Genomic DNA, 23,280 nt, shown 5'->3' with positions numbered 1-23,280 from the left:
GGCTCATTCCAAAACGTATTTTCCTTGTTGCCATCAAGAATAGGAACACTCTTTGGGGAAATACTATAAGGGTGCATTTTGATCATTATCCTCATTATAATATAACTACTAATTTTCTTCTAACATTTTAATTTAATTTTAAAGATTACTTTCCATTTAGTTATTACAAAATATTGGTTATATTAGCCATGTTGTACAATATATCCTTGAGCTTATTTTATATTCAATAGTTTGCCCCTCTCCTCTCCCTACTGGTAAACACTAGTTTGTTCTCTGTATCTGTGAGTCTGCTTCTCTTTTTGTTATATTCACTAGTCCACTAAGTTTTTAGATTCCACATATAAGTAATATCATACTGTACTGAACAAAAACTATTTTGCTTTCTTTTCAGTCTTTATGATTTCCGTGTCTTTTCTTGCCTTATTGCATTGGCCAAGAATTCCAGGACAATATTGAATAGAAATGGTGAGAACATCCTTGATTTGTTTCCAGTCTTCAGTTCAGTCGCTCAGTCGTGTCCGACTCTTTGCAACGCCATGAATCACAACACGACAGGCCTCCCTGTCCATCACCAACTCCAGGAGTTCACTCAGACTCACGTCCATCGAGTCAGTGATGCCATCCAGCCATCTCATCATCTGTCGGCCCCTTCTCCTCCTGCCCCCAATCCCTCCCAGCATCAGAGTCTTTTCCAATGAGTCAACTCTTCGCATGAGGTGGCCAAAGTACTGGAGTTTCAGCTTTAGCATCATTCCTTCCAAAGAAATCCCAGGGCTGATCTCCTTCAGAATGGACTGGTTGGATCTCCTTGCAGTCCGAGGGACTCTCAAGAGTCTTCTCCAACATCACAGTTCAAAAGCATCAATTCTTCAGAACTCAGCCTTCTTCACAGTCCAACTCTCACATGCATGCATGACCACAGGAATAACCACAGCCTTGACTAGACGGACCTTAGTTGGGAGGAACCTTTTTTTGATATTGAATACAGTTGATTTATAGTATTAGTTTCAGGTATATAACATGGTGATTCAATATTTTTATAGATTATACTCCATGTTAGGTTATTACAAAATAATGGTTATATTTCCCTGTGCTATACAAAATATTGCTTATCTATTTTATATGTAGTAGTTTGTATCTCTTAATCTCATACCCCTATCATGCCCCTCCCTGCTTCCTTCTCTCCACTTAAATCCACTTAGTTTGCTTTCTGTATCTGTGAGTCTATTTCTGTTTTGTCATATACACTCATTTGTTTTATTAGGAAAGCACTTACTATTTCACCATTAAGTTGAAAATTGTTAGTAGATGCTTTTATCTGACTGAGAAAGTTCCCGTCTCTTTTTAATTTTTTGAGAATTGTTATAATGTTTGGTGCTGAATTCTAATGATTTTGTGGAATGACCATATGATTTTTTTCTCTCTTGCTCTGGCAATAAGGTAAATTACACTCAATCTGTACTCCTGTGATAATATGGTGAATAGGCCAATCTTGCATTCTTATGATAAACTCCCATTTGCTGAATTCAATTTATAATGGTTTTATATCTATGTTTATAAAGGATATTGTTTTTTAATTGTACTTTCTTGTAATGTCTTTGTAAGGTTTTGGGATCAGGTTTATAATTGTTCTCATAAAACAATTTTGAAAATGTTTCCCTCCTCTGTTTTTGAAAGAATTTATGGAATATTGGTACTATTTTCTCTCTAAATATTTTATATATTTTAATTTATGTAACTGATATAAGCTATTCAGATTTCTAAATTTCATCTTATGTCATTTTTATAGCCAGAGTTTTTCAAAGAATCTGTCCATTTCATCTAAGTTGTCAAGTTTATTAGCCTAAATTTGTTCTTGATATTGACTTACTATTCTTTTAGAATCTCTAATGATTGTTTCAATTCTGATACTGGTAATTGCATTTTTTCTTTCTATTTTAGTCAACCTTGCTAGAGGTTTATACCTTTCATTAATTTTTTCACATAATGAACTTCTGGCTTTGATAATTTTTTCTAGTTGTCTATTTTCTATTTCATTGATTTCTGCTCTCATCTTTGTTATTTTTGTCTTCTATTTTCTTTTGGTATAATTTTCTCTTTGTTACCTAGCTTCCTAAGGTAGAAGTTATTGGTTTTTAAAATATTCTCCATTTTAAGTATTTATGCTATTACCTTCCTTTAATGCATTAACTATATCCCACAAATGTGGCTATGTATACATTTTTCATTATCATTCAGTTATAAATATTTTCTAGTATCCCTTGTGATTTCTTCTTTGACCCACTGGTTATTTTGAAGTGCCATGTTTAATTTCTAAGTTTTGGGTGTATCCAGATGCCTTTCTGTTATTTATTTCTAATTTAATTACATAATGGTCAGAGAACATATTCTTTTCCTTCTCAGCTTAACTGAGATGTAATTGACATGTAACATTATGTAACTTTAAGGAGTACAAACACTGTGTGTGAAAGTCGCTCAGTCGTGTCTGACTCTTTGCAACCCCATGGACTGCATAGTCCATGGAATTCTCTAGGCTAGAATACTGGAGTGGGTAGCCTATCCCTTCTCCAGGGGATCTTCCCAGACCTGGGATTGAACCCAGGTTTCCTGCATTGCAGGAGGATTCTTTACCAGCTGAACCACAAGGGGAGCCCGAACAAACACTATGATTTAATATAACACATATACTGCAAAATGATTACCCAATAAAGTTAGTTAACACATACATCACCTCACATAACTACCATTTTGGGGGAGAATATATTCTTTGAGATTTCAGTATTTTGAAATTTATTGAGATTTATTTAACGGCTCGGTTCATTTCAGTGAATGTTCAATATACAAGTATCATTGCTGATTATATAAATGCATAAGTCAAGGTAACCAATAATGTTATGTGGATCATTTAATTTTTACTAATTTTTTTTGTCTACCTGCTCTTTCATTCCTGAAAGGTGTTAAAAATCTCCAACACCTTAACTGTGAATCCAAAGAACATATATGTATTATTCCATTGACATGAAATGTCTGTATAAGCAAGTCTACAGAGACAAAAGTAGACTAGTGGTTGCCTAGGGTTGGTGGGGAGAGGGGGTGGTTGTGAAGGGGTATGAGGTTTTCTTTTGGGATGCTGAAATGTTCTAAAATGGATTGTGCAGACGGCTGCATAATTCTGAATATGTTGGAAGCCACTGAATTGTATATCCTAAATGGGTGAATTTTATGGTATGAAAATAATATGTCAATAAAGCTATTACAAAAAAGAATAGAATTGGGGTCTCCTAACTCACAGTTCTTTATTTTTTTATACTATGTTTAATATTTTACAATTTATTTTTATTTACATTTAAATGGTTTAAAATTTTATTCATTTAAGTAAATAATTTTTACTTGCCCTATGCTTTCTCTTGGGTGCTTTTAATGAACATGATCAATATAATAATATCAAAGATATACAGAGATGCACTTGGATTTTAAAATAACATATAACTGAATCACCATAATTAAGTATAATGATGTCTTTAAAATAGTAGTATCCTTTAAAATAAGGCCTTATGGCTATTGACTATTCAACATCTATTATCTCTATGTGATAGTAAGAAAAAAGTCATGGAATTTTTTTCACAATTCTGAGTCAGGGAAAGTGTTATTAGCCCCATTTTTCACACCAGGAAACTGAGGCTTAAAGAATAACATATTCTTAGTCCAAAGTAACACACACAGTTCACTTACTTACTCAGGAATTTTAACTGCAAATCTACCATTCTTCTACATTATGCCAAAGGAACCAATTCTCTCTCCTACTTTTTCTTAACTCATTTGTTTCTTGTGTAGAATTTTTCTCCTTTTCATTGACATGTTAAATACCAAGCGCCAAAAAAAGAGCCAAGAGGAAGTAGAAATATAATCACTTTTAAAAACTATTTCTGGGAAATTAAGAATTGGGGACACTGTCCATTAGGGGCAAATTTACAGTATTGTTTTCTCCAAATAACTCTATGGTTACTTCCATTTGGATAAATCAACTTATGAGCAGATAATAAATTTTAGTATCTACCATATAGAGTCTATCTGTATTTGTTAGAAATGGATATGAATTAAGTTTCTGATATGCTCTGTTCAGATATCAGGTCAGTAACTACTTTATTCCATATAGTTTTCTATTAGTTTAGTTCAGTTGCTCAGTCATGTCCGACTCTGTGACCCCATGGACTGCAGCATGCCAGGCTTCCAAGTCCATCACCAAGTCCTACAACTTGCTCAAACTCATCTCCATCGGGTCGGTGATGCCATCCAACCAACTCATCCTCTGTCATCCCCTTATCCTCCTGTGCTCAGTCTTTCTCAGCATCAGGGTCTTTTCAAATGAGTCAGCTCTTCACATCAGGTGGCCAAAGTACTGGAGTTTCAGCCTCAACATCAGTCCTTCCAATGAATATTCAGGGTTGATTTCCTTTAGGATGGACTGGTTGGATCTCCTTGCAGTCCAAGGGACTCTCAAGAGTCTTCTCCAACACCACAGTTCAAAAGCATCAATTCCACACCCAGCTTTCTTTATGGTCCAACTCTCACATCCATAATTACTGGAAAAACCATAGCTTTGACTAGACAGACCTTTGTCAGCAAAGTAATGTCTCTGCTTTTTAATATGCTGTCTAGGTTTGTCATAGCTTTTGTTCCAAGGAGCAGCTAGTGTCTTTTAATTTCATGGCCGTAGTCACCATCTGCAGTGATTCTGGGGCCCAGGAAAATAAAGTCTGTCACTGTTACCATTGTTTCCCCATCTATCTGCCATGAAGTAGTGGGACTGGATGCCATGATCTTAGTTTTTTGAATGTTGAGTTTTAAGCCAACTTTTTCACTCACTTCTTTCACTTTCATCAAGAGGCTCTTTAGTTCTTCTTCACTTTCTGCCAAAGGATGGTGTCATCTGCATATCTACGGTTATTGATACCTCTCCTGGCAATCTTGTTTCTGTCTTGTGCTTCTTGCAGCCTGGCATTTCACATGATGTACTCTGCATATAAGTTAAATAAGCAGGGTGACAATATATAGCCTTGATGTGCTCCTTTCCTAATTTGGAACCAGTCTGTTGTTCCATGTCCAGTTCTAACTGTTGCTTCTTGATCTGCATACAGACTTCTCAGGAGGGCGGTAAGGTGGTCTGGTATTCCCATCTCTTGAAGAATTTTCCACAGTTTGTTGTGATCTACTCAGTCAAAGGCCTTGGTGTAGTCAATAAAGCAGAAATAGATGTTTTTCTGGAACTCTCTTGCTTTTTTAATGATCCAGCAGATGTTAGCAATTTGATCTCTGGTTCCTCTGCCTTTTCAAAATGCAGTTTGAACATCTGGAAGTTCTCGGTTCACCTACTGTTGAAGCCTGGCTTGGGGAATTTTGAGCACTACTTTGCTAGTATGTCAGATAAGTGCAATTGTGCGGTAGTTTGAACATTCTTTGGCATTGCCTTTCTTTGGGATTGGAGTGAAAACTGACCTGTTCCATCCCTGTGCCACTGCTGAGTTTTTCAAATTTGCTGGCATACTAAGTGCAGCACTTTAACAGCATCATCTTTTAGGATTTGAAATATCTAAATTGGAATTCCATCACCTCCACTAGCTTTGTTATAGTGATGCTTCCTAAGGCCCACTTGACTTCAGACTCCAGGATGTCTGGCTCTAGGTGAGTGATCTTCTGCTTCTGTTAGGTCCATACCATTTCTGTCCTTCACTGTACCCATCTTTGCATGAAATGTTCCTTTGGTATCTCTAATTTTCTTGAAGATTCTCTAGTCTTTCCCATTCTGTTGTTTTCCTCTATTTCTTTGCACTGATCACTGAGGAAGGATTTTTTATCTCTTTGCTATTCTTTGGCACTCTGCATTCAGATGGGTATATCTTTCCTTTAGCTTCTCTTCTTTTCTCAGTTATTTGTAAGGTCTCCTCAGACACCCATTTTGCCTTTTTGCATTTCTTTTTCTTGGGGATGGTCTTGATCACTGCCTCCTGTACAATGTCACGAACCTCTGTCTACAGTTCTTCAGGCACTCTATCATATCTAATCCCTTGAATCTGTTTGTCACTTCCACTGTATAATCTCAAGGGATTTGATTTAGGTTATACCTGAATGGTCTAGTGGTTTTCCCTACTTTCTTCAATTTAAGTCTGAATTTGGCAATAAGGAGTTCATGATCTGAGCCACAGTCAGCGCCCAGTCTTGTTTTTGCTGACTGTATAGAGCTTCTCCATCTTCAGCTGCAAAGAATATAATCAATTGATTTCAGTATTGACCATCTGGTGATGTCCATATGTAGAATCAACTCTTGTACTGTTGGAAAAGCATGTTTGCTATGACCAGTGAGTTCTCTCGGGAAAACTCTGCTATACTAAGGAGTTCTGCCTAATCTAAAAAATATTACATACTTATTCATTAGCATGGGCTGATAAAGCTATACTATATATTATCCATTATGTGTAACAGCCAATCTAAATGATCTACAGACATACTCCCAAGAAAGGTAGGTCACAAAAAAGTGTAAGGTAAATTAATATTAACTTGGAAATGTGATTTATCTCCAGTCAAAGACAAGAAGTATTTTTAGGAAGATCGTCATTTCTGGCAAACAACTTAAGGTAAATTTCTATAGGTCTGTGACCCTCATAGCAGTTTCCACATTTATATCTTTTTTTTAAGGCCGATTAAGTATTAGAGGCAAGTATATTAAGTTTTTTATTCAAACCTTAAGTCTGAGAAATTGGGAGTTAGAAGACATGAGTGTTAGTTTTGATTCTGCCACTTGCTTATCTGTGCGATTTTGAGAAAATCATTTTACCTCTAGTCATCTTTTTGTTGTCTTTATAATGAGGTTGAAAAAAAAGATTTTTTTTGGCCTCTTATTTCCCAAGCTTACTGTGAGGGTCAAATAGCATAACATCCATGAAACTATAAAGCTCTATGCAAATGTACATTAACAGATGCATATATGTAAGTATGTGTGACTGTATGTATGACTAATCTTTGATGATCTAATTCACAAGCTGCTGCTGCTGCTAAGTCACTCCAGTCGTGTCCGACTCTGTGCAACCCCATAGACGGCAGCCCACCAGGCTCCCCTGTCCTTGGGATTCTCCAGGCAAGAACACTGGAGTGGGTTGCCATTTCCTTCTCCAATGCATGAAAGTGAAAAGTGAAAGTGAAGTCACTCAGTCGTGTCTGACTCTTAGTGACCCCATGGACTATAGCCCACCAGGCTCCTCCATCTATGGGATTTTCCAGACAAGAGTACTGGAGTGGGGTGCCATTGCCTTCTCCAGATTCACAAGCTACTCAACAAATATTTTAAGACACTGTGGAGTCAAAGATGAAGAAGTCATAGTGTCATGATTTCTAGAAACTTCCAGTTGTGATAGGAGTGGTACATTAAAAATAAATAATTTTACAACAAAAGAATAAATAAGGTAATAGAGGCAAATATCAAATGCTACTGGAGCCAAACAAAAAGGTAAAGCAGCCTACCTTAAGGAAGGGACAGATGTCAGAGAGGAGATAACAACTGGGCTTAAAGAACAGGCCCATTTACTAGAATTTTATCCAGATACATGGACTTCACAATAGAACACAAACAGCCACAAGATCTATGTTACAACTGGCTCTGCTTTCAATAGTTAGAACTAGTACCTCTCTTACCACAAGTCTAAATAAAAGGTTTAGATAAGATGAACACATAATTTCTTCCAGCTCTAAAATTATATGATTCTATGAGTCAAACTCAGATCACTGTATAAATACCAAGAAAAAGAACTCAAGAGGGTAATAAAGTAGTCAGAACTATTAAAAAAGGAGTTCTTTCTGGATGGACTTGGAGGTTATTTGCTTAGTGAAATAAGTCAGAGAAAGACAAATATTGTGAACCTCTTACATGTGGAATCTAAAAAATAAAACAAACTAGTGAATACAACAAAAAAGAAAGAGATGTACAGATAAAGAGAACAAATTGGTGGGGAGAGGGTAAGATAGGGTAGGGACTAAGAGGTACAAACTACTATGAATAAAATAAATAAGTTCCAAAGAAAGCTGAGCGCCAAAGAATTAAGCTTTCGTACTGTGGTGTTGGAGAAGACTCTTGAGAGTCCCTTGGACTGCAAGGAGATCTAACCAGTCCATTCTAAAGGAGAGCAGTCCTGGGTGTTCTTTGGAAGGACTGATGTTGAGGCTGAAACTCCAATATTTTGGCCACCTGATGCGAAGAGTTGACTCATTGGAAAAGACCCTGATGCTGAGAAAGATTGAGGGCAGGAGGAGAAGGGGACAACAGAGGATGAGATGGTTGGATGGCAACATCAACTTGATGGACATGGCCTTGGGTGGACTCCAGGAGTTGGTGATGGACAGGGAGGCCTGGCGTGCTCTGGTTCATGGGGTCACAAAGAGTCAGACACGGCTGAGCAACTGAACTGAACTGAACTGAAGGATATATTGTGTAACACGGCAATTATAGCCAATATTTTACAATAACTATACATGAATATAACCTTTAAAATTGTGAATCACTACACTGTACACCTGAACTTACATGATACTGTAAATCAATTATACCTCAATTAAAATAAAAAATTTGTGTTTTTTGCTGCACCAAGTGACATGTGGGGTCTTAGTTCCCCAACTAGGGATCAAACTCTCGGCTCCTATAGGGAAGCAAGGAGTAATAACTCCTGGACCATGAGGGAAGTTCTATATACCTCAGTTTTGTTTTTTTTAAAGGAGTTCTTCCATTAACCATTTACTTTTTTCTTAGAACTTAAAAGTCTGAGAATGATATCTGTCTCTATCTAGAATAAGTTCTAGCACAGTAAAGAGTGATAACTGGAATTATATCAAGAAGCTAAGAACTGAAAAATGCAGGTGGATAGCAAGAAGTGAAGCATTCAGTTCAGCAAAAATTGCTTAGACTAGAAAGAAAACAGGCAGTAGATAGGAAGTTGTAATGTTTACATTCTTATTTACCAATAAAAATTTGGAATAAAATCATATATTAAAATGTATACTTCCAAAAAATGAGGTAGTTGTTTGAAATTTTGCCTTGACAGACCACATTTTAAATATATTTTCAGAAAAAGTTCAGTTTAGGAATTATAAAGAAAATAATAAAAAACTTAAATATACGCAACTGAATTAGCTCCAGGATTGTACTAAAGTGGGTAATCAAGTAATTCAGTTCACCAAACATTTATTAAACTATGCTTAACAGTGCTAGTTGTTGTAAAATACGTAATCTCAGTACTCATAGCATTCACTGACCTAATGTTAAGACTTTAACGAAGAAAAAAGAGTAACTCTTACCCATCAATCATATTTTCAGGTGGGTGTTTTTCATCACTTGATGTAGCTAAAATAACTTCAGTCCCTTCAGAGCTCAAACAAAGATCAACTTTTCTCATCTTAAAGTGTTTAATCTGCAATTAAAACAGTAACAAAATGATAACAACAAAAATAACTTTTTTACTCTCTGAACTTCATCTGAGAAAAGGAAGAGACAGAAAGTCTGTTGCCTAGCACACAGCTTAACAACCAAGTTATTCAACCAGTGGGAGGGACTCTAGCATGTTTATTTACGTAAGTAAACTTCTGACTTCTCCCAGGGATAATCTGTAAGATATGAGTATTTCCAATACTCTACTTCACAAAACAAGTCCCTGACACTGACTTAATTTTTCTGCTTCTAGAATTAAAAATCCTCAATAAATATCTGGAAACAGTTAATAAGCTAGAATAACATGACTTGGTAAGTTAAGTTTTTAAAAAGTATTTCTATTATTATATTTCTGAAATTTAAAAAATGCAAAGCATAAAAATAGACTTTGTACCTATTTATCCATACAAGTATCAACTGAAGTAGTAAGCAACATTATTTAAATCTTAAAAAATACCTATCATAATTTTTTTAGCAGAAATGTGAAATAAGAGAGAAGGCAACTTTTCACTTATTATTAAATTCTAAATCAGTCACTTGGTTGATGAACTTAAAGACATTTCTGTTGGAGAGTAATATTTGAAGTTTGATAAAAAAGCATATTGAAAAGATATTGTTGAGCTCTTCCATGAACCCTGGAGGGTAAGACAGAAGGAAGACCAGAGGAGATTACATCAAAACTTACCTTCCTACTTGATCTGCTGGTGATAGGATACAAAGCAATATATAGATGCAAAGTGACAACAAAAGCTGTATCTGTAAAGAATTAAAAAGATGAATAGTGTTTGGAAAAGAGAAAAAGGCTTCCAATATACTTCACATGTTGGCCCAAGTATCTAACTTAAAACAAAAAAAAACCTATTTCAAATAAACAAGAGGGTACAGTGAATATTACATATATTAAATAACTATATACCAACTTCCCAGATTTAATCAATGTTAACGTTTTGCCATATGTACTTTTTTTGTCCTTATTCCTTTCCTTGCCCAGTGGTAATAGCTATTCTGAAATTGGGGGAATATTCTTCCCGACTATTTATTTATTTATTTATTGGCCATGCTGTGTGGCACGCAGTATCTTAATTTCCCATGAAGTGTGGAATTTAACCACTGGATCGCCAAGGCAGTCCCTGACTATTATTTTTATACTTTTACCATATATGGTCAAGAAGATCCCCTACAGGAGGAAATGGCAACCCACTCCAGTATTCTTGCCTGGAAAATTCCATGGACAGAGAAGCCTGGTGGACTACAGTACTGGGGTCAAAAGAGTGAGACATGGCTGAGCAACTGAGCATACATCAGTATGGACTATTTTAACACTTAGATGCTTTCATGGTGTATACTTGCTACTTGCTTTGTTCATTCAATATTATGTATTCAAGATTTTATTATGTTGATGTAATCTACTTTATTCATTTTAACTGCTATATTTCTCCATTTCTCTAATGATGGTTATTTAGTTCTGTTTCCAATTCTTTGCTATTATAAACAAATTTATAACGTACATCTTTGTGCATGTATCCATAGGCACATCTGGGAGAAAATCTTTATAATAAATTGTATTTTTCTTTGTAGAAGTAAAATTGTTGAATTTATAATTAGTATAATCTCCAAGTCAAAAACTGATGATTTGATCTCTAAATCTAATACAGTATCATTTGCGGTATATGAAAGTTTCTGCTCCCTCATATTCTCACCAACTTGGTATTGTTAGACAGTTTTGGTCAATCTCGTTGATGTGAAATGGTATCTCAATACGGTTTTAACTCGTATTTCCATGATTACTAATGAAGTTGAATACCTTTTCATTTTCACGGGCCACTCAGGCCTCTTATTTGCTTTTTCTTATCTTTGCTCATTTTCTATTGGATTTCTATTTTTCCTTCTGCCCTTTTCCTTTTGATTTGTAGAAAAAAAAATATCCTGGATACAAATACTTTGCTATAGCATTACAAATATCTTCTATACTATAGCTTGATTTTTCTTTTTAACATTTTTGTGTGTGTGCGCGCAAGAGCTCCTCCTCCATCATAAACACCTTCTTTGTTTTTGAACTACAACATATATACAGTTCAGTTCAGTTCAGTCACTCAGTCGTGTCCGACTCTTTGTGACCCCATGAATCGCAGCACGCCAGGCCTCCCTGTCCATCACCAACTCCCGGAGTTCACTCAGACTCACATCCATCGAGTCAGTGATGCCATCCAGCCATCTCATCCTCTATCGTCCCCTTCTCCTCCTGCCCCCAATCCCTCCCAGCATCAGAGTCTTTTCCAATGAGTCAACTCTTTGCATGAGGTGGCCAAAGTACGGAGTTTCAGCCTTAGCATCATTCCTTCCAAAGAAATCCCAGGGCTGACCTCCTTGCAGTCCAAGGGACTCTCAAGAGTCTTCTCCAACACCACAGTTCAAAAGCATCAATTCTTCGGCGCTCAGCTTTCTTCACAGTCCAGCTCTCACATTCATACATGACCACAGGAAAAACCATAGCCTTGACTAGACGGACCTTAGTCAGCAAAGTAATGTCTCTGCTTTTGAATATACTATCTAGGTTGGTCATAACTTTTCTTCCAAGGAGTAAGCGTCTTTTAATTTCATGGCTGCAGTCACCATCTGCAGTGATTCTGGAGCCCCCCAAAAATAGTCTGACACTGTTTCCACTGTTTCCCCATCTATTTCACATGAAGTGATGGGACCAGATGCCATGATCTTCATTTTCTGAATGTTAAGCTTTAAGCCAACTTTTTCACTCTCCTCTTTCACTTTCATCAAGAGGCTCTTTAGTTCCTCTTCAATTTCTGCCGTAAGGCTGCTGTCATCTGCATATCTGAGGTTTTTGATATTTCTCCTGGCAATCTTGATTCCAGTTCATGCTTCTTCCAGCCCAGTGTTTCTTATGATGTACTCTGCATAGAAGTTAAATAAGCAGGGGGACAATATACAGCCTTGACGTACTCCTTTTCCTATTTGGAACCAGTCTATTGTTCCATGTCCAGTTCTAACTGTTGCTTCCTGACCTGTATATAGGTTTCTCAAGAGGCAGGTCAGGTGGTCTGGTATTCCCATCTCTTTCAGAATTTGCCACAGTTTATTGTGATCCACACAAAGGCTTTGGCATAGTTAGTAAAGCAGAAATAGATGTTTTTCTGGGACTCTCTTGCTTTTTCCATGATCCAGCGGATGTTGGCAATTTGATCTCTGGTTCCTCTGCCTTTTCTAAAACCAGCTTGAACATCTGGAAGTTCATGGTTCACGTATTGCTGAAGCCTGGCTTGGAGAATTTTGAGCACTACTTTACTAGCGTGTGAGATGAGTGCAACTGTGCGGTAGTTTGAGCATTCTTTGGCATTGCCTTTCTTTCGGACTGGAATGAAAACTGACCTTTTCCAGTCCTGTGGCCACTGCTGAGTTTTCCAAATTTGCTGGCATATTGAGTGCAGCACTTTCACAGCATCATCTTTCAGCATTTGAAATAGCTCAACTGGAATGCCATCACCTCCACTAGCTTTGTTCATAGTGATGCTTTCTAAGGTCCACTTGACTTCACATTCCAGGATGTCTGGCTCTAGGTGAGTGATCACACCATCCTGATTATCTTGGTCATGAAGATCTTTTTTGTACAGTTCTTCTGTGTATTCTTGCCACCTCTTCTTAACATTCTGCTTCTGTTAGGTCCATACCATTTCTGTCCTTTATCGAGCCCATCTTTGCATGAAATGGTATCTCTAATTCTCTTGAAGAGATCTCGTCTTTCCCATTCTGTTGTTTTCCTCTATTTCTTTGCACTGATCACTGAGGAAGGCTTTCTCATCTCTTCTTGCTATTCTTTGGAACTCTGTATTCAGATGCTTATATCTTTCCTTTTCTCCTTTGCTTTTCACTTCTCTTACCTCCTCAGCCAGCCATTTTGCTTTTTTGCATTTCTTTTCCATGGGGATGGTCTTGATCCATCTCCTGTACAATGTCACAAACCTCTGTCCATAGTTCATCAGGCACTCTATCAGATCTAGTCCCTTAAATCTATTTCTCACTTCCACTGTATAATCATAAGGGATTTGATTTAGGTCATACCTGAATGGTCTAGTGGTTTTCCCTACTTTCTTCAATTTAAGTCTGAATTTGGCAATAAGGAGTTCATGATCTGAGCCACAGTCAGCTCCTGGTCTTGTTTTTGTTGACTGTATAGAGCTTCTCCATCTTTGGCTGCAAAGAATATAATCAATCTGATTTCACTGTTGACCATCTGGTGAGGTCCATGTGTAGAGTCTTCTCTTGTGTTGTTGGAAGAGGGTGTTTGCTCTGACCAGTGCATTTTCTTGGCAAAACTCTATTAGTCTTTGCCCTGCTTCATTCTGTATTCCAAGGCCAAGTTTGCCTGTTAGCTCAGGTGTTTCTTGACTTCCTACTTCTGCATTCCAGTCCCCTGTAATGAAAGGACATCTTTTTTGGGTGTTAGTTCTAAAAGGTCTTGTAGGTCTTCATAGAACCGTTCAGCTTCTTCAGCGTTACTGGTTGGGGCATAGAATTGGATTACCATGATACTGAATGGTTTGCCTTGAAAACAAACAGAGATCATTCTGTCGTTTTTGAGATTGCATCCAAGTACTGCATTTTGGACTCTTTTGTTGACCATGATGGCTACTCCATTTCTTCTGAGGGATTCCTGCCCACAGTAGTAGACATAATGGTCATCTGAGTTAATTCACCCATTCCAGCCCATTTTAGTTCACTGATTCCTAGAATGTCGACGTTCACTCTTGCCATCTCCTGTTTGACCACTTCCAATTTGCCTTGATTCATGGACCTGACATTCCAGGTTCCTATGCAATATTGCTCTTGACAGCGTTGGACCTTGCTTCTATTGCCAGTCACATCCACAACTCGGTATTGTTTTTGCTTTGGCTTCATCCTTTCATTCTTTCTGGAGTTATTTCTCCACTGATCTCCAGTAGCATACTGGGCACCTACTGACCTGGGGAGTTCCTCTTTCAGTATCCTATCATTTTGCCTTTTCATACTGTTCATGGGGTTCTCAAGGCAAGAGTACTTAAGTGGTTTGCCATTCCCTACTCCAGTGGACCACATTCTGTGAGACGTGTCCACCATGACCCGCCCATCTTCGGTGGCCCCATAGGACATGGCTTAGTTTCACTGAGGTAGACAAGGCTGTGGTCCTAGTGTGATTAGACTGACTAGTTTTCTGTGATTATGGTTTTTACATACATACAGAAGAGATTACAAATCCTAAGTATATGGTCCAATAGATTTTCACAAGGTGTACACACCCAGTTAACCACCACCCAGATAAAGGAACAGAGTGTCACCAGCACTTGAGACAGGCCCTTCTGATGCCCCCTCCTAGTCACTACCCCTTTCTCCTTCCCAAAGGTAGCATGGTCGTTATCTCTCACACAATAAATTTAACCTTAATATCATGTAAATGGAACCATACAGTTGGTACTCACTTATATCTGGCTTCTTTCACTCATCATAATGTGTCTGAGATTTACCCACGTTGTTATGTGTAGCAGAGTTGAAGTGCAACTGAGCATCCCAGTCCCCACCCAGCTCAACTCAAAATAGGATCAAGGAAATCAACCCCTCAGTGGAGTTTCACAGGAAACTGGGCGTGAGCTAAAAAGCAAAAAAAGGTTTCTATGGTCTTGGGTACTTAGATTAAGCTCTGATGAAGGAAGGAACTGATCTCACTCTCAAATATGTGAAATCAGAGATGAGCTGCAACTATTAAAATAAAACTACAACTTTACCCTTAGTTGGACTGAAGTGATCTCTTATCCTAGCTATTAGACAAAGAAAATGTTGTGTTCTTTCTGGGAAAAAACCCATCTACTTCAGTATCTATTGTTCTTAAGCACAGTGTCAAACACACAAAGTCACTTGAATAGCACAGGGAATTATAGCCATTATTTTTTAATAACTTTCAATGGAGTTATAACTTATAATCTATAAAAATATTGAACCACTATGCTATCCTGAGATTAAAATAATTCTGTAAATCAACTATACTTCAATAAAAATTAAAAAATAAAACCTCTTCTAAAAAACAAAACTTAGCAAAAAAAAAAGTCATTTGAAGCAGATCTATAGATGACCCAGGTGCTGGAATTATAAACTGACTAGCGAATTCAGTGATAAGATAGACAAAAGAAAGGGAATTAACAGAGAAATGTAAACTATTAAAATTCCAGGACTGAAAAAATACCATATGTGAAATAAAGAATTCACTTGATGGGTTTAACATCATATTAGACACAACACAAGAAAAGGTCAGTGAACTTTAAAAGACAGGTCAATAGAAATAATCCAATATGAAACAGAGTAGGGGGAAGCTGAAAACAAAACAGAGCACCATGCACCTGTGAAACAATATCAAACTAGTCTGAAATATCAATACATGTAATTATAATCCCAGAAGAGGAAGACAAAGAGGATAATACAGACGAATAATTTAAGGTGATATGGCTGAAAAATATCTAAAATCTATGAAAGACATAAACCCACAGATCCAGGAAGTTCGGTGAACTATAAGTTGGATAAATACAAAGAAGATCCCACCAAGGCACACCTTAGTTGACTGCTGAAAATTAAAGAAAGAGAAAAAAATTAAAAGCAGTCAAGCAAGAAACATCTTATATGCAGCAAAACAAGAAGAATCAAAATTGACTTCTCATCATTACCAGTGGAAGCCAAAAGACAATGGAATGACATCCTTGATGTGCCGAATGAAAAAATAAATAATTTTATTTTCAATAAAAATATCCTCTAAACGTGACAGCAAAATAAAGACAAAAAGTGAAAATATTTGTTATCAATGCAAAGAGTTGGACACAACTGAAGCGACTTAGCACACACACAGACGCACAGTACAAAAAATATTAAATGAAGTACTTGATAATTCCTAGTTGAATTCTGGATCTGTGGGAAGGAATGAAGAGCACTAAAGATGGTAAATATATTTATTTCTAACATAAAGAATATTATTAAAATTTCTAAAAGACTACTGACTAGGGGACTTCCACGGTGGTCCAGTGGTTAAGACTCCATGCTTCCACTGTAGGGGGTGCAGTGCTTTTTTCAAACATTCTTTTTCCTTTTTTAAAAAAATCTCTTGGCTGTACTACACAGAATGTGGGATCTCAGCTCCTTGACCAGGAATCAAAGCCATGTCCTGCACTGAAAGCACAGTCTTAACCACTGGACTGCCAGGGAAGGCCCAAGGGGGCACAGGTTCGATCCCTGTGTGTCAGGTTATTAAGATCCCGCACTGCTGTGTGGTGGGGCCAAAAAATAAGACTACTGACCGAAGTAAAACTAATATCAAGGACTGGTAGAAATTTAACAGATGAAAGTAAGAGACACAATAATAACACAAAAGAGAAAGACAAATGAGGCTGTACTTTTTGTAAAGTACTTTGGTAAAGTTCTAATGCTGAACATGAACTGATAGGCTATTAATTCAAAGTAGAGTAATATAGTGAGGATACATGTTATAATCCTAGAATTAGGATAATACAACCACTTAAAAAAACATAAAGAGTTATAGGAAGGAGGTCAACAGAGAAGAAAAGTTGGAATACCATAAAATATATGATAAATCTGAAAGGCAGAAAAGAAAAAAAGAAGATGGGACAAATTGAAAACAAATTACCAGAAGACAGATTTAAGTACAAATACACAGATTATTCCATTAAATGTTAGTAAATCAAACACTGTATTATCAGACTGAAGGAAAAAAACCCACCAAGTACTCTTTTCAAGAGACACACTCTAAATAAGAAAGTAAAAGGACAGTATAAGATAGAATAAAATCTTAGTATCTCATCAGGTAAATTCCCCTATTTAAATTTTCCGTTATTTAAAACCAAATTTTTTTGGTTCTATCCTTTATACATTATTACAAAGTTTTATTAAATTATATTAAAATATTTTTTGAGATGTGGATTATATCCATTATAGATTGAATTCAATCTACTGTGGATTCAATTCCATTATAGGCTAATTTGGAGAGAAGACACATGTTTATGATAATGAGTTTTCAAATACATGGATCTGGAATATCTTTTCATTAAGACTTCTTTTAAGTCCTTAAACTATATAGTTTCCTACAAACATATCTTCACCTTTATTATAAGATTCACTCTTAGACACCTTATGGTTTCCATTATTACATAAATGGGATCTTAAAAAAAAAACTATTTTTTAGAAGTCTTATTCTTTACCATACAAGGAATATTTCTAACATTTCACCATTAAATGTGATGCTCACTGAAGATTTCTGTCAGACACTGTTCACTGGGTTATAGAAATTCCTTTAGTTTGTTCGTTTTTTTCTTTTAAACACAGATGAACACTGAATTTTATCAAATGCTCTTCTAACATTTACTAAAGTGATCATATAGATGTTTGTATATGTTGCTAATGTGATAAATCAAGATTTTCTAATGTTATAGAATCCCCAGTTTGTAGCATAAAATCTATCTACATGGCCAAGGTATAACATTAGTATTTTCATCCATAGTTGGATTTAGTTTGCTAGTATTTTTAGAAATTTTGCAAATATATTTCTAAGTGAAACTTGCCTATAACTGTTTTTGTTGTTATTTAGTCCATGTCTGGATTTGGAATTTAGACTATACCCCTAACACAAGGAAGTCAGAAAGTTCCCCTTATTTTTCTGTTTGCTAGGTTATTGGGTCCTATAAGTCTAGTAATGTTTGTGTGTAGATTTTTTCTTATTTCAACAGTTCTTTTATTATTTCAACAGGCTTTCTATACCTTCTTGAGTCAATTTTGAAATTTATATTCTGACAAAATTATCTATTTCTTCCTAGCTTTTTTTTATTGGCACCAAGTTCATTTTCTATTGTAACTCTATTGATAAAATCTAGTATTGATATTGCTAAAAAACTGTGGTAAGATTGGTCAAGAAAAAAGGCATATATGCTAATATGTTTTTATTTTTCCTTTTTTCTTGCCAATTTTATAACAGCTTTTAATACTATTGATACCAGGGAACTGGTTTTTTTTTTAATTTTTATTTTTACTTTGCTTTACAATACTATATTGGTTTTGCCATACATTGACATGAATCCGCCATGGGTGTACATGAGTTCCCAATCCTGAACCCCCCTCCCACCTCCCACCCCATATCATCTCTCTGGATCATCCCCGTGCACCAGCCCCAAGCATCCTGTATCTTGTATCGAACATAGACTGGCGATTCGTTTCTTACATGATAGTATACATGTTTCAATGCCATTCTCCCACATCATCCCACCCTCTCCCTCTCCCACAGAGTCCAAAAGTCCTTTCTATACATGTGTCTCTTTTGCTGTCCTGCATACAGGGTTATCATTACCATCTTTCTAAATTCCATATATATGTGTTAGTATATTGTATTGGTGTTTTTCTTCCTTGCTTACTTCACTCTGTATAATAGGCTCCAGTTTCATCCACCTCATTAGAATTGATTCAAATGTATTCTTTTTAATGGCTGAGTAATACTCCATTGTGTATATGTACCACAGCTTTCTTATCCATTCATCTGCTGATGAATATCTAGGTTGTTTCCATGTCCTGGCTATTATAAACAGTGCTGCGATGAACAGTGGAGTACAAGGGAACTGGTTTGCATGAACATTGTTAACCCTTAGTTTGAGGACAAGAAATCTGGTAAATTCCTAGCAATAAAGATTGAGGTACTTGGATGTTAATTTTCAACAAAATTCTGAAATTACTATATTTTATTGTTATTTAAAGCATGGCTTTGAAAATCTAAACAAGAAAGTAGCAAAATTAAAAGCAACAGTAACATTAATTCAAAAGTTATATCAAACTTAAATATTTCTTTTTGTTTGTTTGATAGAGTTACTACCTATCAGAGATATTTCTGAACATTTCAACAAACTTCAGACCAGGTATCTCAAGATACCCTGTGGTCTAGCTGAATAAACAAGGATGGGTGATAGGCAGTACTTTAGGTAGATATTTACTTCTCAGAATGGTTATACTCAAATAATGATTAATGGAACAGAATGAATTGTGAAGACCTCTATCCTTCTATCACATTCAACATTTTTCTTAATTAAGGATGAAAAAATTGTTTATCAGTGCTGCAGAGGACACAAAGCTGGGATGTCAGCTAATATGCTAGATGACACAATTAGCACACAAAAAGATCTGAGCAAGCTAAAAAGACAGACTGCAATGAATAAGATATTTAATAAGAATTGTAAAGGCCTATACTCAGACTTAAAAAAGTCAATCACACCAGGAATGGTCTTGATCAGGGATTGGCAGACTACTGCCTGAGAGCCAAGTCTACCCTGACATCTGTTTTCGTATGGTCCATGAACTAAGAATGCTTTTTACATTTTATAATATTTTTCAAAATCAAAATATTTTGTGCCACATGAAAATTATATGAAATATGAAATATGAAATGCATACAGTTCACTGTCCATGGATAGTTTTATTGGAAATGGCCACACACATTCACTTATATAGACTGTTATGGCTACTTTTGTGCTATAGTGACAGAGCAGAATAGCTGTGACAAACTATAAGACTCATAAAACCTAAAATATTTATTATCTGGCCCATTAGAGAAAAAGTTTGCCAACCTTTCACCTATACGTATAAAAGGTAGAGGATCAGTTGATTGCAAACTCACTGTAAGACAAGAGTGTACTGTATCTGCCCCCAAAGGCAAAGGAATATTACTTCAAATTGTATTAATAGAGTCATGAAGGAACCATATTCTATCAAAATCTTTGAAAACCAACTAAGGGCCAGGCACTGTGCTAGTAATGCAAAGATACTATGTAGTTAATCTTTGACTATGTAAACCTAAGACAAAGATGGTGACTAAGACTTGGTTTTCACCTTTAAGCTCAGAGTCAAGGAAGATGGCCAAGCATGAAACTAATAATTTGTTATGTGCAAATAGCGTGATCCACATCTAGAATACTGTGTTCAGTCCTAGATAGTACAATTTAAGTAGGACATTGTCAGGCTTGATATTGTTCAGAGGAGAACAAAAAGTTCATGATGATCTATAAACTACGTTAATATGGAAAAAGCTGAAAGAATATCAAGAAGAGGTAATTTAGTGAGAGAAATGTGACTACAAGTTTTAATACCACAAATATTCATAAATAGAAAAAGGATTAGAATGCAACTCTAGTATGAATTTTAAGAAGGAAGACATAATAGATATAAGAACTTTCCTACAAAGCAGAGTTTTTAATCTTTTCCACCCTTTAAAGTGTCCAAGAAGAAGACTAATTGATTATCTTTGGAAGAAACTTGCACTGGAGTTCTTTTAGACTGAATCAAATTCTAGGAAATGTAGATAACGAAACTTGAATGCCAGGTAAAGATGGTGGGCTTTATTTAGCCTGTGGTCCAGTGGTTCTCAATTGGACTGGGGATGATTTAGCCCCCCAGGGGACATTTGTCCATTTCTGGGGACAATCTGGCCATCACACTGGGGTCTGTGTGTTAGCCGCTCAGTTGTGTCCAACTATTTGCAACTCCATGGACTGTACTCTGCCAGGCTCCTCTGTCCATGGTATTCTCCAGGCAAGAATACTGGAGTCGGTAGCTATTCCCTTTTCCCAGAGATCTTCCCTACCCAGAAATCGAACCCTGGTCTCTTGCATTGCAGACAGATTCTTTACATGTGAGCCACCAGGGAAGCCCATAGTGGGGGGGGTGATGCTACTGTCATCTAGAAGCATTTGGGCATTTCATGATACTACTAAATACCCAAAAATGCATAGGACACTCCCCCCAAACAAATAATTATCTGACTGAAAATGTGAATAGTTGTAGAGTTGGGAAAACCCTGAGGTAATCTATCTGGGGGTGGAAATATGGGGGTTGGTAAGTGACTTGTAAAGCAAGGAGAGAACCTGCTTTACAAAAGCATTATTTTAGGGAAATATATCTAGCATTGATGTGTACGTAGTAGATGAATAAGGAAGGGAGTGCAATCTCCAAATGTTCAGTTTTGTTCTAACCTCACATTCTTACAACCTAAGTTGTCTGAAGGAAGCAAACTTTTAATACAAAACTAATTTCATACCTCCGATAGCCACCAATGGAGAAGGCAACGGCAACCCACTCCAGTACTCTTGCCTGTAGAATCCCATGGATGGAGGAGCCTGGTAGGCTACACAGTCCATGGGGTCGCTAAGAGTCGGACACGACTGAGCGACTTCACTTTCGCGCATTGGAGAAAGAAACGGCAACCCACTCCAGTACTCTTGCCTGGAGAATCCCAGGGACAGAGGAGCCTTTTGGGCTGCCGTCTATGGGGTCGCAGAGTGGGTCACAACTGACGCGACTTAGCAGCAGCAGCAGCAGAGCCACCAATATCCTTTCTTTTTCTTCTGTTGGGTGGAATTATTCAAATAACAAGTGGCAGAATTTGGGTTCACTTTAAAGCTTTTTGTTGTGGTTAACAACAAAACCAATCCCAAAGAACCCAAAAAACCAGCTCAGCAGATATGCTGCTTCGTAACTCCAAAATGCAGGTTCAGGGTGTAGTCTAACTCCCCATCCTGGGAGGCCTTACTTAATTCATTTGTGTTCACTCAGGGCCTCAGTTCATTAAAGGCGGTGAACTCTGGGATGCCATCCTTTGCATTTTTAACATTCCCTGACCCTGGACTTCCCTGATGCCTATCCTCCTCTAAACCCAGTGCCACTTAGCCACCCTTTCATCTCCAGTTCAAAGCCATTTCAAGACCTCCAAGAGCCCCAAACACATACTTTTGGACGCCCGGCCCCAATTACATAAAATACACGAGCCCATATCCTATTAATACAGCAACTATAACCCTTAAGTATACGGGTTACGTTTCAGTTGATAGGTTACATCTTGATACATTTATTAATTTCGACTCGGAATTGATTTCCCCTTTTGGGGGGTCAAAACATTATTTCTGCCTTCCAAAAAGTTCGTGGGCTGCCACTACTGTCTCCAGGACTCAGAAAACAGACCTGCGTCAGGCTTCCACCATCCGGGTCCCCCCAGCACCCGCCCGCCGTCCTCCGCCTCCTCTCCGCGCGTCTCCTCACAATAACCCGACACGCTCGGTCGCTCCCTCCCCCACCAGCATCCCCCTCCTACGACCCCGTCCAGCTAGGATCCCACCTCCCCCAGGGCTGGCCGCACCGCCCCGCTCGCCTCAGTTTCCGGTTAGCGCCAAGCTCGCAGAACGCCGGGAGTCGGGATCTCCCTACAGCCCCACCTTCAGCCCCGCCCCCTCTCCCCTCTCCGCACGCCTCCAAGGAGTTCGCCGGCGTGCAAGTCCTATTCCCGGCTCTTCGCCCCACCCCGCCCCACAGGCCCCACCCCGCCCCACAGGCTCCGCCCGCCCCCGCCCCCGCCCCACCCTGCGCTGCGTGCCGGCCCCCAGCCCCGCCCCAGCCCCGCCCCCTCTCGCCTAGCCGTCGAAATTCGGTCGCGTACAGCTGTACTCCCGGCTCCTACGCGCCACCTCGCCTGCAGGCCCCGCCCCCAGGCCACGCCCCCTCCCTCTTCACCGCGCGCGTTGAGCTCCGTAGCCCCGCCCAAGGGCCTTCACTAGGCAAGGGCCTTTCCCGAGGCAAGGGTCGGAGCACGCGTAACCTTCCCTCCCCGAGCAAAGCTACATCCCTGGGGGCCTGTGAGACCCACGCGACCCGCCCTCGCGCGAGCACGCACGCGCAGTCCTCATATTTCCAGCTCGCAGCCCTCGGTCCTCAGGTCGCCGGCCTTGGGCCCGGCCCCGCCTCCA

General features: G+C 38.0%; 1 protein-coding gene across 5 annotated transcripts in view; it reads right to left on the bottom strand.

Moving 5' to 3' along the window:
• HSPB11 (heat shock protein family B (small) member 11) overlaps window positions 1–23,277 on the bottom strand; it is a 35,675-nt gene extending 12,398 nt beyond the window's left edge. The window contains exons 1-3 of one of the 5 annotated variants that reach the window (XM_040231096.1): window positions 23,208–23,277; window positions 10,155–10,225; window positions 9,340–9,452 (exon numbers count right to left, since the gene is read on the bottom strand). In XM_040231096.1, the coding sequence (XP_040087030.1) occupies window positions 9,340–9,452; window positions 10,155–10,225; window positions 23,208–23,220 (197 nt within the window). In that variant the 5' untranslated portion in view covers window positions 23,221–23,277. Of the gene's footprint in view, window positions 1–9,339; window positions 9,453–10,154; window positions 10,226–22,501; window positions 22,815–23,207 lie in introns of those variants that run through there. The other 4 variants (XM_040231101.1, XM_040231098.1, XM_040231099.1 and 1 more) reach the window with 4 other exon arrangements.
• Between the last annotated feature and the right edge of the window lie 3 nt (window positions 23,278–23,280).

The sequence above is a fragment of the Oryx dammah genome, unplaced genomic scaffold, assembly GCF_014754425.2.
Source record: "Oryx dammah isolate SB20612 unplaced genomic scaffold, SCBI_Odam_1.1 HiC_scaffold_28, whole genome shotgun sequence".
In the NCBI taxonomy this organism is placed as follows: Eukaryota; Metazoa; Chordata; class Mammalia; order Artiodactyla; family Bovidae; genus Oryx; species Oryx dammah.
This window is presented reverse-complemented; position numbering and strand designations above follow the sequence as displayed.